The sequence below is a fragment of the Trachypithecus francoisi genome, unplaced genomic scaffold (genome assembly GCF_009764315.1).
Source record: "Trachypithecus francoisi isolate TF-2019V2 unplaced genomic scaffold, Tfra_2.0 Lachesis_group13, whole genome shotgun sequence".
Lineage (NCBI taxonomy): Eukaryota > Metazoa > Chordata > Mammalia > Primates > Cercopithecidae > Trachypithecus > Trachypithecus francoisi.
Window position 1 is genome coordinate 40626109 of NW_022681458.1, and position 17925 is coordinate 40644033.

The window sequence follows — 17925 nt, forward strand, 5'->3', positions numbered from 1 at the left end:
TGCGAGACTGCATCTCAAAAAAAAAAAAAAAAGATGTCTTGGAATACAGTAAACAACATTTCCCAACTGATTTGCTTATAGACTTTTTTTTTTCTTTTTTTTTGAGACATAGTCTCACTCTTGTCACTCAGGCTGGAGTGCAATGGCACAATCTTGGCTCGCTACAACCTCCGCCTCCTGGGCTCAAGTGATTCTCCTGTGTCAGCCTCCCGAATAACTGGGATTACAGGCACCCGCCACCATGCCCAGCTATTGTTTTTTTGTATTTTTAGTAGAGATGGGGTTTCACCATGTTGGCCAGGCTGGTTGCGAACTCCTGACCTCAGGTGATCCATCCACCTCGGCCTCCCAAAGTGTTGGGATTACAGGTGTGAGCCACCATGCCCGGCCTGCTCATGGACGTTTTAAGGCATATCTTTTTTTTTTAATTTTAGATTCAGGAGGTACATATGCAGGTTTGTTACAAGTGTATAATGCATGGTGCTGAGGTTTGGGCTTCTACTGATCCTGTCACCCAGACAGTGAACATAGTACCCAAAAGGAAGCTTTTCAGCCTTTGCCCCTGCCCCTTCCTCCTCCTTTTTGGAGTCCCCAGTGTCACTGTTCCCATCTTTTTGTCCATGTGGATCCAAGATTTAGTTCCCATTTATTGTAACTGAATGGAGGCTTGGCTGCACACCACTTGCAAAGTCAATAACAAGGAGGAGATGAAGTAAAAAGGAAAGTGACTTTATTCCAGAGCTATTAATGGGGAAATGGCCAAAGCTGGTACCTTAAATAAATCATTTTGAACTTTAGGCTGGGGAGAGGGGCTGAAAAGAGGAACTTAGAATGGGAGGCATGCGGGAGTGGTACAGGGTTTCAGGTCTCTGTGGCTTGCTCTGGTGGCTATCTTGAGTTGTGGTCCACCTGGAGTGGGGGCTGGCATCATCTCGACAATGGCTGGGTTGTTGACTAACCACCTTAAGGTAATCTCTGGAATTTTGCAGCTGAGTCTCCAAGCCTAGTATATGTCACGATTAGCCCTTGATGGGCCAGGCACAGTGGCTCACACCTATAATCGCAGCACTTTGGGAGGCCAAGGTGGGAGGATCACCTGAGCCCAGGAGTTTGAGACCGGCCTGGGCAACACAGTGAGACCTTGAATCTACTAAAAATTGAAAAAAAAAATATATATATATGTGTGTGTATATATATATATAGCCAGATGTGGTGGCACAGTGTGTTGTAGCCCCAGCTACTGAGAAGGCTGAGGTGGGAGGATTGCTTGAGCTAGGGAAATAGAGACTGCAGTGATCCATGGAGTGGCCAGACTCCAGCCTGGGTAACAGAGTCAAGACCCTATACATAAGAGTGTATAGTGTAAGTTTAACAAGCATGCAGTTAGATAAATGTGCATAGTATAAGGGAGTGTGAGGTGGGAAAGGGAGGGAAATGGTTTTAACAAGACTACATTCTGAAATTAAGAAAGAAAGGGCCAGGCATGGTGGCTCACGCCTGTAATCCCAGCACTTTGGGAGGCTGAGGCAGGCAGATCATGAGGTCAAGAGATCGAGACCATCCTGGCCAACATGGTGGAACCCCGTCTCTATTAAAAATACAAAAATTAGCTGGGCGTGGTGGCACACACCTGTAGTCCCAGCTACTTGGGAGGCTGAGGCAGAAGAATTGCTTGAACCCGGAAGGCGGAGGTCACAGTGAGCCAAGATTGTACCACTGCACTCCAGCATGGAAACAGAGTGAGACTTCATCTCAAAAAAAAACGAGGAAAAAAAAAACTTTAAAATGCATTTCAAGGCTAGGATACTTGGTTGTATTACAAGCAAGAACATAAGGCATATCTTTGAAAATATTGAAGAGTGGAGCTTTACAGAAGATCCATTTGAAAAATGCAGTGAACTAGTTAAAGGCACCAGTTTGTGGAGTGCTGGTCTGTGTTTGAATCACAGCTGTGCCCCTTACCGTGTAACTTTAGGCAAGTTAACATCTCCAAGCTTTAGTATTCTCATCCATAAATAATACCTCATAAGACAATTGTGAGGGTTAAATGTGTGTAAAGCTTCTGGCATGTAGTAAGTGGAGGCTGCTCTCCTAAGATTCATGTCCACCATAGGGCTCTCACCTCATCAAGCCATTCATTGGGTTCTACCATTGATTTCATCAAGACCATATTCTGCTCACTGCCTAGATGACAGTGGTTGGATTTGGGTGTTCCTAAAACATACCAGCCGAGCGCAGCGGCTCACGCCTGTAATTCCAGCCCTTTGGGAGGCCAAGGCAGGCAGATCACCTGAGGTTGGGAGTTCGAGACAGCCTGACCAACATGGAGAAAACCTGTCTCTATTAAAAATACAAAATTAGCCGGGCGTGGTGGCACAAGCCTGTAATCACAGCTACTCGGGAGGCTGAGGCAGGAGAACTGCTTGAACCCGGGAGGCAGAGGTTGCGGTGAGCTGAGATCGAGCTGAGGTCATGCCATTGGACTCCAGCCTGGACGACAAGAGCAAAACTCCATCTCAAAATGTTTCTCTTGGCATCAGTTCTTGGTTTGTCTCATTTCTTCCAATGGCTGGTCTAATTAATATTTTGATTCTTTCTTGACTAGTTTGAAGTTAGCTTACAGCTATCCTCTTGTCACCATTTATATCTTCCACTAAACTGAGGTGCTTTTACTAGGAGCGAATCTGTATCCGTACAGGTCTGCAGCAACCTCAATTCTTGCCTCCTCAGAAGACAGAATTCGACTGAGGGGCAGGAGAGAGTGAGGCACGTTTTAGAGCAAGAGTGAAAGTTTATTAAAAAGCTTTAGAGGAGGAATGAAAGGAAGGAAAGTATGCTTGGAAGAGGACCAGGCGGGCGACTTGGAAGACAAGTGTGTGGCTTGAGCTTATGACTTGGAGTTTTATACATTGGCATCCTTCCAGGATCTTGCATTACTTCTCCCCACTGGCCCAACTCCTGAGATCTTATCGGGAAGTTGCTGCTCATCAGTTTCAGGTGTTCTCTATTAGAAGCCTGCCGTTCCCTGGTGCCAGCTGTGACCAATTACTACTTTAGCAAGACAAGTAATAACCGCATGACCATCTCACCTGATGGTTGCCCGACACTCATAGTGTGTTTTGGGGGAGCCATCTCCTGCTTTGTTCATACTTGACTAGCTACCTACTGTAACAGTGCCAGTTATACTAGTGACTTTTTTTTTTTTTTGTGAGACAGAGTCTCACTCTGTCGCCTGGGCTGGAATACAGTGGTGCAGTCTCGGCTCACTGCAACTTCCGCCTCCAGGGTTCAAGCAATTCTTTTTTTTTTTTTGAGACAGAGTCTCACCCTATTGCCCAGGCTCGTGTGCAGTGTTGCGATCTTGGCTCACTGCAACAGCGCCTGGTATACTAATGACTTTACATTTTGTTTCACTTTTAAAATTTTAATCATTTAGGTTTCTAGAATTAGTATTAAGGCCTTTGGCCAGACCTTGTTTTGCCACTTTTTTTTCTGAGACGGAGTCTTGCTCTGTTGCCCAGGCTGTAGTGCAGTGGTGGATCTCGGCTCACTGCAACCTCCACCTCCCAAGTTAAAGCAATTCTCCTGCCCCACCCTCCCGAATAGCTGGGATTACAGGAGCTTGCCACCACGCCCGGCTAATTTTTTGTATTTCTAATAGAGACGTTGGGGGGGGGGGTTTCACCATCTTGGCCAGGCTGGTCTTGAACTCCTGACCTCGTGATCCACCCACCTTGGTCTCCCATAGTGCTGGGATTTCAGGTGTGAGCCACCGCACTCAGCCTCCTCCAGGTTTTATTCTAAACTCTGCCACTTTTAATTAGTGGTGCAAATATGGTTATTTTTTGGTTTTAAGAGTGTTAGTCCAAGGCACCATTTTGTAAATCCCTGCCCCTCCGCCCTCCCCCCCCCCCCCCCCCCCCCCCCCCCCGTTCCCCCGGCCCTGCCCCGTCTCCCCCACAGGCTATTTTGCAGACCTTGGTCAAAGTGAAACATTCCACGGGGGTTCGGGCTGTAAGAAACATCCTGCCCAACCTCCTGAGCACAAAACGGACAAAGGCACCACTAAAGAAACACCCCTGTCATATTCTGCTGGGAGAAAGTGCGAAGAACACCGCATTCCAGCAGGGGCATGGTGGCTCACCCCTGTAATCCCAGCACTTTGGGAGGCCGAGGCGGGTGGATCACCTGAGGTCAGGAATTCCAGACCAGCCTGGCCAACGTGGCGAAACTCGGTCTCTACTAAAAATACAAAAATTAGCGGGTCGTGGTGGCACACGCCTGCAGTCCCAGCTACCGGGGAAGCCGAGACAGGAGAATCGCTTGAACTTAGGAGGCGGAGGTTGCAGTGAGCGGAGATCACACCACTGCACTCCAGCCTGGGCGACAGAGCAAGGCTCCGTCTCAAAACAAAAAACAAAAACAAAAAAAACACCACCACCACATTCCGCGGGAACAAGGGCCAGAACCGCCTCATTATGGGAACATCCTAACATCCTGCAGGGCAGCAAGCCAGCAAGCCATATGGCCCAGGCCCTTCCCGCCCATACCTAAAAGTATCCCACTGGTGGGGACCGGCATTAGGCTGGTTCCCCACTTCTGTAGATCTGAGGCTGGACATAAAGCCTGCATTTGCTGTAGAGCCGCCACTCTGTTTCTTTAACGCTGGCCTTCCCTTCAAAACTTACCAAGGAGCTTTATTCTTAGAATGTGTACTCAGTTACAGCCATAAAAGCATCATAGGGAGGTATGCTGGCTACCCACCGTGGGCCTAATGCAGGCACCATGAGGATCAAGGTGCAGAACATTGATTTCTGTTGGCTCACACTGAGCTGACACGTTCACTGATCCCATTAGTAATCTGAAGCCATCTGACGCTAGTGGTATAACATTTATTTACTTATTTTTTAGAGACGGGGTCTCCCTATGCTGCCCAGGCTGGTCTCGAAATCCTGGGCTCAAGCGATCCGCTCTCCTCGGCCTCCCAAAGTGCTAGGGTTACACGCGAGACCCACCGCGCCGTGAAGTATTATTTTTAAAGTAATTGTTTTAGTGGTCGCAATCAGGGTACATGCTATTGTGTATCCTGAGTCCCTCACTTTTCCTTGTTCACAAGTTGTTCCTTGTTCTAGGGTTCAAAAACAATTTTCAGTGAGTGGAGACGACACTCTCCCCTAATACTTGCAGTGTTTTCTTGGTATCAGGAGACTAGAGACAACATGGCAAGCATCGACAGCTTCCTTTCATCCCCCACCTCTGGCTCCGGCCCCGGCGCCTGCGCCCACGGTGGCCACGCGTCCGCCACGTCCGAGACGCCCTCCCCTTCCGCCTGCTAGCCCCGTGCATGCCCCGCCCCGCGGCGGAGACGCGCTCGTTGCGTCATCAGTGTTTTCGAGGCGAGTGACGACGCAGCAGCTGTCAGCTCCATTTTGTTGTTGGTGCTCGTCGCAGTCAGCTGGGTGATTCCCGTGATTGCGTTACAAGCTTTGTCTCCTTTGACTTGGAGTCTTTGTCCAGGACGGTAAGACGCAGGAGGGAGCGGACTAGGACAGGGCCGTTCCTGTGAGCCTCGCGGGCGCCTGGTGATGCCACCTCTTCCCGCTTGTTTGCCGCCCGCCGTCCCCGGCGCGACGACTGCCTGCTCCCTTCACTCCCAGGCTGCATAATGGCGGCGCGCCCTTCTTTCCTGCGGGGCCGAGCCCGTCGCCGCCGGATCCGGCCTGCGGGAGTAGTTAAACGGTGTTTGCTAGGCCGGCCGCCCTCTTGGAGCGTTCGCCCTACGCTGAGGGAGCGGCGCCGCCTGACGTGGGAGGGGGGTCGGGCCGGCGCCATGTTGTGGGCCGCCTCGGCCGAGCTGTAAGATGGCGGCTGGGCGGAGGCCGGCCTTGGCACTGTGGCCGGAAAGGCGAGGCTCCCTGTTGGGGGTGGGGTTTGCTGGGGTTCCGGAATGTGCTGGAAGCACGCAGCTGTGGGGAAATGCCTGGAACAACCCGTAGGGGTTACAGTTAATGTCTAGTGGTTAAAGGGTCGGCGTAAACGTCGCGAGTGGCTTTGTCCTCAGCGGTGTTAACAAAAATGAGACTTAGGAACCCAAGGAAAGAGAAATGCCGGGGTGTATTTGAAGGAGCGTTGCGACAGAAGTCAGGTGACCGAGCATTTTATGCGATGGCGTTTCAATCCACTCCTTGGGTTAGCAGTTGGAGCTTTTGTTTCTTGGAGTCTCGCTCTGTCGCGCAGGCTAGAGTGTAGTGGCGCGATCTCGGGTCACTGCAGCCTCCGCCTCGCGGGTTCAAGCGATTCTCCTGCTGCCTCAGTCTCTTGAGTATCTGGGATTGCAGGCGCACGACACCACGTCCGGCTACTGTTTGTATTTTTAGTAGAGACGGAGTGTCACCGTAGTAGGCTGGCCTCAAACTCTTGACCTCAGGTGATCCATCCGCCTCGGTCTCCCAAAGTGCTGGGATTACAGGGCACCGCCTCCTTTTTTTTTTTTTTTTTTTTTTGAGAGAAGGTCTCGTCCCTGTCGCCCAGACCGGAGTGCAAGTGGCGCAGGGAGGGCTCACTGCAGCCTCGACATCCGGGCTCAGGTGATCTTCCCACGACTCCTGAGTAGTTGGGGCTACAGGCGCGCGCTACCACACCCGGTTAATGTTTTATTTTTTGTAGAGTCAGGGTCTCGCTGTGTTCCTCTGGCTGGTCTCGAATTCCTGGGCTCAAGCAACCATCCTGCTTCGGCCTCCTAAAGTGCTGGGGGTACAGGCATTAAGCCACGGCCCCCGACCCGGTTGGAGGGCTTTAAAAATTGTACTCGGCCGGGTCCAATGGTCGTGGGTTATTAGAACTTAATAGTTATTAGTGTCACGAAAATTAGTGTACAACCCCTACAGCTAAATTTGACAAGCTTAAAAAAAAAAAAAATTGTAGCCAAAGACGCAGAGGGGTCCCACCTGGAACAAAGAATGGCAGTTGATGAATTTCTATATAATGTCTTTTTCAAGTTGTTAGGTTAGAGATTCTCGATTTTGTTCGAAGGATTTTTGAAAAGAAAGTGGTTCCTACCATTCCCAAATTGTGTTAACATTGCGTTTAGGATAAATTATGTCGTATGTGATTGGGAGTGGTACTGGAAAGATGGTGTTTTGCTGTTTTTATATTCTGATGCCATCGTTGCCTTCGTGTGTAATTGAAGTCCTTGGTACGTTTCATTTATTTGTATGCAGAAATACTCTATAATGATGATTCTGTGTGATGATTCTGTCAGCAACTCAGATATAATTCTGATTATGTTTGCAGTAATCAGCAATGCGGTGTTGGTGAGGAACATTTATGATTGCATTTGAGTTGGAGACTAGTTCCTGGTACACGTTTAAAAGGGGAGAATGACATGTGGACTTCTATAGTACATTTGTGCTACTAGTAGGGCAGGGGTAAAATTTACCAAAATTAGTAAATTGTGATTCCTCCCTCAGCTTTTTTCACTTTTTTTACATTCTTCCAATAAATCTGGGCATGATATGGCTAATGCAGAGTGCCTGTGAATAAAGTTCAAACTGCAGATCAAATTGCAGTATATGGGACAACATAATCTTTGGATTTATCAGTGATTTCAGATTGGGTGACAATGATTATTAACTCTGGATTTTAAAAAAATGAGGTCCCGAGGGGACCTTTGTAAATACGAATTTTAAACAGCTCAGTGTGGGATGCAATTTAACTAGGAAAAACTTGCCTTTTATGTAGATGAGACACTCAAAGAGAACTTACTGTCCTGATTGGGATGACAAGGATTGGGATTATGGAAAATGGAGGAGCAGCAGCAGTCACAAAAGAAGGAAGAGATCACATAGCAGTGCCCGGGAGAACAAGCGCTGCAAATACAATCACTCTAAAATGTGTGATAGGTAAGGAGGATACTTAAAATATCTGAATATAAAAATACATTATTAGACAAAACTAGTCTCACTTAAAATAAGTACTTGATTACTACCATTCTTTTGTGTTTCTAATGAGAGATGGTTTGTAATGTTTGTAAAATTAAGGTGGTTGTGGGGGAGTCTAAGTGCTCTGCTGTGTTGAGAATGTGAGGATATTTGGTCTTAGCATAAAACATTGAAAATAATTTTTATTTCTTTAGCCATTATTTGGAAAGCAGGTCTATAAATGAGAAAGATTATCATAGTCGACGCTACATTGATGAGTACAGAAATGACTACAATCAAGGATGTGAACCTGGACATCGCCATAGAGACCATGAAAGCCGATATCAGAACCATAGTAGCAAGTCTTCTGGTAGAAGTGGAAGAAGTAGTTATAAAAGCAAACACAGGATTCACCACAGTACTTCACATCGCCGTTCACATGGGGTATGAACGTTTTTAAAACATTTTGGAAATTTTACATCCCACGTGGAAGAGGGAAACTTGAATTTTTGCGTTTGATTATTTGAGAAAGTTTTAAGATGAAATCATCTCAGTTTTAACTTGCAGGATTTTTTCTGTGTTTGTTCATTGGATAGGAAATTCTGGAAATAAAGTACACATTTAGCTCTATAATTTAATTATTGGTTGGCTCCTAATTGACATTCCAGTGAAATGGTGGGAATTAATTGATTTAATTTAGATTAGTTGAAAATGATTACAAAATATTCTAAAAGGTTTTTTATGGTACTTCAGGAAATCTGATTAGTTTTGATATATTGAAACTTATCACAAAAGTAGAACAGGCATTTTATTTTTGTATAATTTAGGGTTAGGTATGCTTCTTTGTTCTAACAAGGCATGTTTTCTAACCCTTCTTTCACTAAGCAAACCAAAGCAGATTTGAACTGTTACGGGTTATATATTAATTTGGAGATCAGATGACATTAAAAATGCTGTAGTGTTACTCTTACATGCCAAATCTTTTTTTCCCCGAAATTAGCACTTTAATTTTATTTACTGTTATAATATTTGTTTTCTTAGATTAGCTAGGAAATCTTAATTTGGCCACCGTCTACTTTGACAAGTAAATATTACATCCGACAATTTTGCAACATTAAATTAGAACACTAGAAACTAAAAAATTATGTTTCAGTGAATGCTACAACTAAGCATTTTTTTTTTTTAAGAAAATCAATTGTATTATGTTTTGTTGCCTTGCCACTTTGAGTATCTTATCTGAAAATCTGTTCCTTGCCATGTTTTTCTCCTGTTAACATAAACTATGTGCCCTGTGAATTTCTGGGGACTGAATTTGAAATTGCTCCTGCCAACCGTTTGTGGCCTGGCGTGTATCTGAATGCCTGAATATCTCCCCGCTGAATGAATTTCGTATTCTGCCCTGAATTCACTCGGGTATATTGATTGGCTGGATGATCTTGGTGCCGCCCACTTGACGTTTCCAGAAGAGTCACCGAAGGAAAAGAACCAGGAGTGTAGAGGATGATGAGGAGGGTCACCTGATCTGTCAGAGTGGAGACGTACTAAGTGCAAGATGTATAGAATATTTTTCAACACTTATTAACTTTTCAGATAACATAATCTATATATAGATTAAGCTTTCAGGGATTTGGAAATCTTTTTTTCTTTCTCTTTTTTTTTTTTTTGTTTTATTTTTCCATTTCTTTTGGTGGGGGGGATTGTATTTTTGCTTTCTTTAGAAATGTAATGTTTGTTATACAGAACTTCCAGAACAGTAATCAAATTAATGAAATTAGACCTAATAATTATGTTTTTTGCTGGTGTTGACCAATAAAATAAATATCTAGTGATAAGGAAATTTGTAGCATCAACTAGAATAATCTACATTGATAGCATTTATTGTGATACGTACATTGTTTCCACTTCTTGATATGACTGAGTTATTTCTCTCTTTTAGATGAAATTGTTGATACTTTAGGTGAAGGAGCTTTTGGAAAAGTTGTGGAGTGCATCGATCATAAAGCGTAAGTTTCCCATGTTGGAATTACATTTAGGGAAGTTGGCAATATGGGTAATTTGATTTAGCTTTAGAAAATGGTCTGAGTTAGATACATATCTTTATACCCTTTTTTACTTGGATGTGAGAAACTTCCAGTTACAGGTACTTATCCCTTCATAAGTTTTAAACAGCTACTAATAGTATGTATAGCTTCTAATTTTAGGCTGAGAACACACTTTATATTGTTTTGAAAGTATTCTTTTGTTGTCCTACTAGACACTGTTGTTAGGCCACACTTTTTTCCCCTGCCATATTAGTGGTTCTCGGCCTTGGTTTTTTGAGAGGTTTGCCTACCCCAGACCTTTTCAGGGTAGTTACGTAGGAATCTATGTATTTAGAAACTGCCGTAATTCATTCTGATAACAGCCAGAGATAACTTAGTGTCCCAAGTTTAATTATGTATGTTTATCAAACTACTGATTGAATTTTTTTTTTTTTTCTCAAGACAGAGTCTTGCTCTGTCACCCAGGGTGGATGGAGTGCAGTGGCACAATCTCAGCTCACTGCACCCTCTGCCTCCCGGGTTCAGGTGATTCCCCTGCCTCAGCCTCCTGAATAGGTGGAACTACAGGCACATGCCACCCTGCCTAGCTATTTTTTGTTTTAGTAGAGACAGAGTTTGACTATGTTGGCCAGGCTGGTCTCGATCTCCTGACCTCAGGTGATCTGCCCACCTCAGCCTCCCAAAGTGCTGGGATTACAGGCATGAGCGCCCGGCTCCAGCCATGAAATTTCTTAAGATGGTATAGCATTTTTTCCGTTGCCCCCCCCCCCCCCTTTTTTTTTTTTTAAGTTCCCTGTTTGTTATTGTTATTCCTCTTCCTGAATGGCAAAGCAGTTTTGAGGAGGCTTCCTACTATTGATTGGTAAGGACATGAGAGCTAGAGTTCTTTTTTTGTTTTTGGTTTTTTTTTTCCTTTCCCTGAGATGGAGTGTTGGTCTGTCGCCCAGGTTGGGGTGCAGTGGTGTGATCTTGGCTCACTGCAACCTCCAGCTTCCGGGTTCAAGTGATTCTCCTGCCTCAGCCTCCCAAGAAGCTGGGATTACAGGCACACACCACCATGCCTGGCTGATTTTCGTATTTTTGGTAGGGACAGGGTTCCACCATGTTGGGCAGGCTGATCTCAAACTTGTGACCTCAACTGATTCGCTACCTTCGGCCTCCCAAGGTGCTGGGATTATAGGCGTGAGCCACTGCACCTGGCCCTAGAGCTCTTTACTGTGTCCCCACTGTATCCTAACTCTTCTGGCAACCTGGACTAAAAGAACATTTGAGATAATGTTTGACAGTGACAGATACCTAGGAAGAAGTTGTTTAGCTGAAATACCAAAAAATAACTCATGTGAGTGGTGGTTTGAGGAAAGAAATTTGTGTCATTCAGCATGTAGTATAATCAGAACTGACACTAAACCATAAATTAAAAATAAGCCGGGCACGGTGGCTCAAGCCTGTAATCCCAGCACTTTGGGAGGCTGAGACGGGCGGATCACGAGGTCAGGAGATCGAGACCATCCTGGCTAACATGGTGAAACCCCGTCTCTACTAAAAAATACAAAAAACTAGCCGGGCAAGGTGGCGGGCGCCTGTAGTCCCAGCTATTCGGAGGCTGAGGCAGGAGAATGGCGTAAACCCGGGAAGTGGAGCTTGCAGTGAGCTGAGATCCGGCCACTGCACTCCAGCCCGGGCGACAGAGCAAGACTCCGTCTCAAACAAAAAAAAAAAAAAAAAAAAAAAAAAAAATACAGTGGGTCAGAGTAGTAGTAGTACAGTTTGAAGTCAGTGATAACTGGAATTGAGCATCATGTCTGTTATCCTGAAATTTGCATCCATCTTTCCAACAGGGGAGGTAGACATGTAGCAGTAAAAATAGTTAAAAATGTGGATAGATACTGTGAAGCTGCTCGCTCAGAAATACAAGTTCTGGAACACTTGAATACCACAGACCCCAACAGTACTTTGTAAGTATCAGATTAGAACTTGGGAAGTGGTGTCAGGTATATTTAAATTAGGAGCAACTATACTTAGCTATTTTTCTTGTGTTTATAGCCGCTGTGTCCAGATGTTGGAATGGTTTGAGCATCATGGTCATATTTGCATTGTTTTTGAACTACTGGGACTTAGTACTTATGACTTCATTAAAGAAAATGGTTTTCTACCATTTCGACTGGATCATATCAGAAAGATGGCATATCAGATATGCAAGTCTGTGAATTGTAAGTTCTTGTTATATTTTCGTTAATTTGCTAGTTTTATCCATTCCACAAAATATATCAAAATGTACATCCTAAGTATAAACAATTTTTATTTGATTAAAAATGAGGGAGGAAGAGTAGGTATGAAGAGATTTGATCACAGGCTGTTGATCAGCAGTGTACATTTGATTCAATAAGTAGGATATCCATCATATAACAATATACTGTGTTGCAGACTGTATACTTTTCTGGTGCATAAAAACAGTAACTTCAAATGCTGGCTAAAAATTAAAGCATGGTATATCATAAAAGAAAGCTTCATAAGAGGTAATGAGTTTTAGTTACTGGTGATTTTCTAGCAGACTGGAATGTTGTTGACCATTCTTCTTTGGGCATATGGGAAAGGAATCAGAGGTTTTTTTGGGGGGTTTTTTGTTTTGAGACGGAGTCTTGCTTTGCTGCCCAGGCTGAAGTGCAGTGGTGCAGTCTTCACTCCCTGGAAACTCTGCCTCCCCGGTTCAAGTGATTCTCCTGCCACAGCCTTCCGAGTAACTGGGACTACAGGCACACGCCACCATGCTCGGCTAATTTTTGTAATTTTAGTAGAGACAGGGTTTCACTGTAATGGTCTGGGTGGTCTCGAACTCCTGACCTCAAGTGATCCACCTGCCTTGGCCTCCAAAGTGCTGGCATTATAGGTGTGAGCCACTGCACCTGGTCTGTTGTGGGGTTTTGTGGTTTGATGTTTTCTGATTATGGCAACTTTCTCTTTATTCTCAGTTTTGCACAGTAATAAATTGACTCACACAGACTTAAAGCCTGAAAACATCTTATTTGTGCAGTCTGACTACACAGAGGCATATAATCCCAAAATAGTAAGTCTTCCAAAGTATTCATAAAGTGAATGTCTTATACCTTAATAGCTTATGCCTTCTTAACCATAATATATGATTTTCAGAAACGTGATGAACGCACCTTAATAAATCCAGATATTAAAGTTGTAGACTTTGGAAGTGCAACATATGATGATGAACATCACAGTACATTGGTATCTACAAGACATTATAGAGCACCTGAAGTTATTTTAGGTGAGTATTAACTGTCCTTTGAGAACCTTTGTATTTCCTTATTGAGACTTAAAATTTTTTTGCAGTTTTAGGTCTTACTTGTGGGGCTTTATCATTTTCTCTTTAAGGGGTATCATGAAGTGCATTAAGGATTTTAAGCTCTAAATTGTACCAGATAGTTAGTTCTGGGAATTTGAGCAAGTGGCTTAACCTTTCTGGAATTGTTTTCACATTTGTAGTTATGTGGTAGGGTTTTTTAATGTAATAGTTTATTGCCGAGTGGGGCGCAGTGGCGCACATCTGTAATTCCCAGCATTTTGGGAGGCCGAGGCGGGCACATCACGAGGTCAGGAGATCAAGACCATCCTGGCTAACACGATGAAACCCCAACTCTACAAAAAAATTTGCTGGGTGTGGTGGTGTACGCATCAGTAGTTAACAGCTACCCAGAAGGCCGAGGCAGAAGAATTGCTTGAACACCCAGGAGGCGGAGGTTGCAGTGAGCCAAGATTGCGCCACTGCACTCCCGCCTGGGCAACAGCGAGACTCCGTCTCAGAAAATTGTTTAATGCCTATTGTATTCCAGACTGTATATAACACTATATATTTTATTTATTTATTTTTATCATTTATTTGTTTTTTAGGTGGAGACTTGCTCTGTTGCCCAGGCTGGAGTGCAGTGCTGTGATCTTGGCTCACTGCAACTTCTGCCTCCTGGGTTCAAGCAGTTCTCCTGCCTCACCCTCCTGAGTTGCTGGGATTATAGGCACCCACCACCACGCCCACCTAATTTTCTTATTTTTGGTAGAAATGGGGTTTCACCATGTTGGTCAGGCTGGTCTCAAACTGCTGACCTGGAGCAGTCTGCCGGCCTTGGCCTTGCAAAGTGCTGGGATTACAGGCATGAGCCACTGTGCCCGGCCATATATATTGTATTTAACCTTGGATTAAGTTATTGCTTTAGTATCATCCAGCTCAAACATCACATTGCATATATATGTGTGTGTATATATATATAATTTTTTTTTTTTTTTTTTTTTTTTTTTTTGAGACGGAGTCTCGCTCTGTCACCCAGGCTGGAATGTGGTGGTGCGATCTCAGCTCACTGCAAGCTCTGCCTCCCGGGTTCATGCCATCCTCCCACCTCAGCCTCCTGAGTAGCTGGGACTACAGGTACCTGCCACCATGCCCGGCTAATTTTGTTTTTGTGTTTTTAGTAGATGCGGGGTTTCACCGTGTTAGCCAGGATGATCTCGATCTCCTGACTTCATGCTCCACCCGCCTCGGCCTCCCAAAGGGCTGGGATTACAGGCGTGAGCCACCGTGCCCAGCCAATTCATTATATATGTATATATAAATAGAGATGAGATCTCACTAGGTTGCCTAGGCTGGTCTTGAACTCCTGTGCTCAAGCAGTTCTCCCATCTTGGCCTCCCAAAGCACTGGGATTACAGGTGTGAGCCACTGTACCCAGCCTACATTACATATGCTTTTTTAAAAAAGTATTACTGTTGACCGGGCACCATGGCTCACGCCTGTAATCCCAGCACTTTGGGAGGCCGAGGCGGGCGGATCATGGGGTCAGGAGATTGAGACCATGGTGAAACCCTGTCTCTACTAAAAACACAAAAAATTAGCTGGGCGTGGTGGCCGGCGCCTGTAGTCCCAGCTACTTGGGAGGCTGAGGCAGGAGAATGGCATGAACCCGGGAGGCGGAGCTTGCATTAAGCCGAGATCGCACCACTGCTCTCCAGCCTGGGCGACAGAGGAGACTATCTAAAAGAAAAAAAAAAGTATTACTGCTAACATTTTAATTTTTTTAACAAATATTGAGGATTTTTTTCCCTTACGTTTTGCTTTGCTTTGCAGCTCTAGGGTGGTCCCAACCATGTGATGTCTGGAGTATAGGATGCATTCTTATTGAATACTATCTGGGGTTTACCGTATTTCCAGTAAGTGACAATGATGTGTTCAACCTTGCTTTGCACAAGAAAAGTGCCTGTTTATATGAATAAATAAAGTATACATACACATTTAGATAGCTTCTTCCCCCATTGTAGACTATTAATTGTAGATAAGCATAAATTAAAATGAAACTAATTCATATTTCTTTCATGATTGTTTTATTTAAAACACCTTTAAGTATATAAGCAATTATCCGTGTCCATGTAGGAAATCATTGGCAATTTTGTTCTGCAAGCATTAATGTTTTTTGCTGTCAGCTTTTAACTGTGTCTGTTTTGGTGGTCATTTTCCTCAGTTTTGTTTTATTTTATTTCTAGACACACGATAGTAAGGAGCACTTAGCAATGATGGAAAGGATTCTCGGACCTCTACCAAAACATATGATACAGAAAACCAGGTACGTTTTAAGAGTTAGTGACATCCTTAGTATCATTTGATCACATCTTCTGATTAGAACTTAATTTTTTAAAAAAATTTTCACTCTACCAAGTCTCAGGAGCTGATTAAGAACTTTATAAATAATGAAGTCAGACTAATATTTTTATCGGTTACATAGTAGATTACCTTGGTGCAAAGCAGGTAACGTTTCTATCCCATGGCTGCCATTTAAGTCTCTAGAAAAGTGATCTGGGAAAGCATAGTGATTGATAACCTTCGCCAGCTGTTTTATAAACATGAATGGATATTGACTTACTTTTAGGAAACGTAAATATTTTCACCATGATCGATTAGACTGGGATGAACACAGTTCTGCCGGCAGATATGTTTCAAGGCGCTGTAAACCTCTGAAGGTAAGCCTTTAAGACATTGCTCAAATAGTCGAAACTTTGAGTTTCTTCTGTTTGTCTTTTGAGACAGAACCTTGCTTCGTTGCCCAGGCTGGAGTAGAGTGGCACGATCTTGGCCCAGCTCATTGCAACCTCTGCATCCCAGGCTCAGGCGAGTCTCGGCCTCCCAAGTAGCTGGGATTACAGATGCACGCCACCATGCTTTTTTTTTTTTTTTTTCCTCCAAATAGTAAAGACAGGGTTTTACTATGTTAGCCAGGCTGGTCTTGAACTCCTGCGCTCAAGTGATCCGCCTGCCTTGGCCTCCCAGAGTGCTGGGATTATAGGCATGGGTGACCATGCCTGGCCTCTTTTCCGTTTTTATGGTGGTTATATATAGTGGTTTACTATACTGTTACACAGTATAGTAAATGGTAGTGGAAAAGGCTGTTGAATTTCTTTTTTTTCTTCCAGGAATTTATGCTTTCTCAGGATGTTGAACATGAGTGTCTCTTTGACCTCATTCAGAAAATGTTGGAGTATGATCCAGCCAAAAGAATTACTCTCAAAGAAGCCTTAAAGCATCCTTTCTTTGACCTTCTGAAGAAAACTCTATAGATCTGTAATTGGACAGCTCTCTTGAAGAGATCTTATAGACTGTATCAGTCTAATTTTTAAATTTTAAGTTATTTTGTACAGCTTTGTAAATTCTTAACGTTTTTGTATTGCTATGTTTGGGTAATTTGATTTGTTAAGTACATAGCTAAGTAATGAACATCTTTTTCAGTAATTGTAAAGTGATTTATTCAGAATAAATTTTTTGTGCTTATGAAGTTGATATGTATCTGAACAGTTTGTTCTAAGTACCATTTTTCTTCCTCAAAGAATGGATATAGATTGCTGTTTTTGGAGATTTCCTCAGGTCTGGGAAAATTTAGCTTCATTTCCATTTTAGGGATTGTCAAGATTGAGACTTACTGCCTCATAAGTTAAATGTAATGAAACCAGATTATGGGACACAGTTCTGCCGGCAGATACGTTTCAAGGCGCTGTAAACCTCTGAAGGTAAGCCTTTGAGACATTGCTCAAATAGTCAAAACTTTGAGTTTCTTCTCTTTGTCTTTTGAGATCAGCCGAGAAGAGTTCTGTCTTTATTCCTACTCAAACTTAGTATTGCGGTTTGCTGTTAATTGTTGCACAGGATCTGAAGTCATTTACAGAATCCCACTGTGGTGGAGCCTTCATTGCTTTGCAGCCTAGTCTGAATTTATCAAGTGAGTGTGTGTAATACAGCAAATTTTTGTCTGGTTGCATCTATGTTTGATCCATTTGGGATCCTGAGGCTTGGATCTTTCCATAGTTTTTTTGGTTTGGGGGGTTTTCTTCCTTTCTTTCCTTTTTCTTTGTTTCCTTTGCTTTCCTTCCTTCCTTTCCTTCCTTCCCCTCCCTCCCTCCCTTTCCCTCCCTCCCTCCCTTCCTCCTTTCTTCCTTTCTTTCTTTTCTGTCTTTTCTTTCTTTCAGAAATTTTTAAATGCTGGCCAGGTGTGGTGGCTCACGACTATAATCCTAGCACTTTGGTAGGCAGATCATTTGAGGCCAGGAGTTTGAGACCAACATGATGAAACCCCATCTCTACTAAAAACAAAAATTAGCCAGGCGTGGTGGCAAGCACTTGTAATCCCAGTTACTTGGTGATGCTGAAGCTCGAGAATAGCTTGAACCCGAGAGGCAGAGTGTGCAGTGAGTTCAGATGGCACCACTGCACTCCGGCCTGGGTAACAATGAGACTGTCTATCAAAAAAAAAAAAAAAAAAAAACGCAGTTAGGCCTCAGAGATTTTAAGGAGACGGAGTCTCACTCTCTTGCTCAGGCTAGAGCAATCTCAGCTCACTGCAACATCTGCCTCTCGGGTTCAAGCAATTCTTGAGCCTTAGCTTCCTGAGTAGCCAGGATTACAGGTGTGAGCCACCGGGCCT

General features: G+C 43.9%; 1 protein-coding gene across 2 annotated transcripts; it reads left to right on the forward strand.

Moving 5' to 3' along the window:
- The first annotated feature begins 5384 nt into the window (after positions 1-5384).
- CLK1 (CDC like kinase 1) lies at positions 5385-16782 on the forward strand. 2 transcript variants are annotated; one of them, XM_033231995.1, is made up of 13 exons: positions 5385-5521; positions 7741-7901; positions 8135-8363; positions 9383-9473; positions 9856-9922; positions 11800-11916; positions 12005-12171; positions 12931-13025; positions 13109-13238; positions 15087-15169; positions 15500-15579; positions 15883-15973; positions 16424-16782. In XM_033231995.1, exons 2-13 carry the CDS (start codon positions 7741-7743, stop codon positions 16565-16567), a joined length of 1455 nt encoding a protein of 484 aa, XP_033087886.1. In that variant the 5' UTR covers positions 5385-5521; the 3' UTR covers positions 16568-16782. The 2 variants fall into 2 exon arrangements, with proteins under 2 accessions (XP_033087886.1, XP_033087887.1); XM_033231996.1 differs by lacking the exon at positions 9383-9473 and having other exon boundaries at positions 5388-5521.
- The last annotated feature ends 1143 nt before the right edge of the window (positions 16783-17925 follow it).

Coding starts and splice junctions, on each gene's coding strand:
- CLK1 (XM_033231995.1), top strand. CDS start 7,741: ATGAGACACTCAAAGAGAACTTACTGTCCTGATTGGGATGACAAGGAT. Junction 9,474..9,855: donor AGACGTACTAAGTGCAAGAT/GTATAGAATATT, acceptor TCTCTCTTTTAG/ATGAAATTGTTGATACTTTA. Junction 15,580..15,882: donor CATATGATACAGAAAACCAG/GTACGTTTTAAG, acceptor ACTTACTTTTAG/GAAACGTAAATATTTTCACC.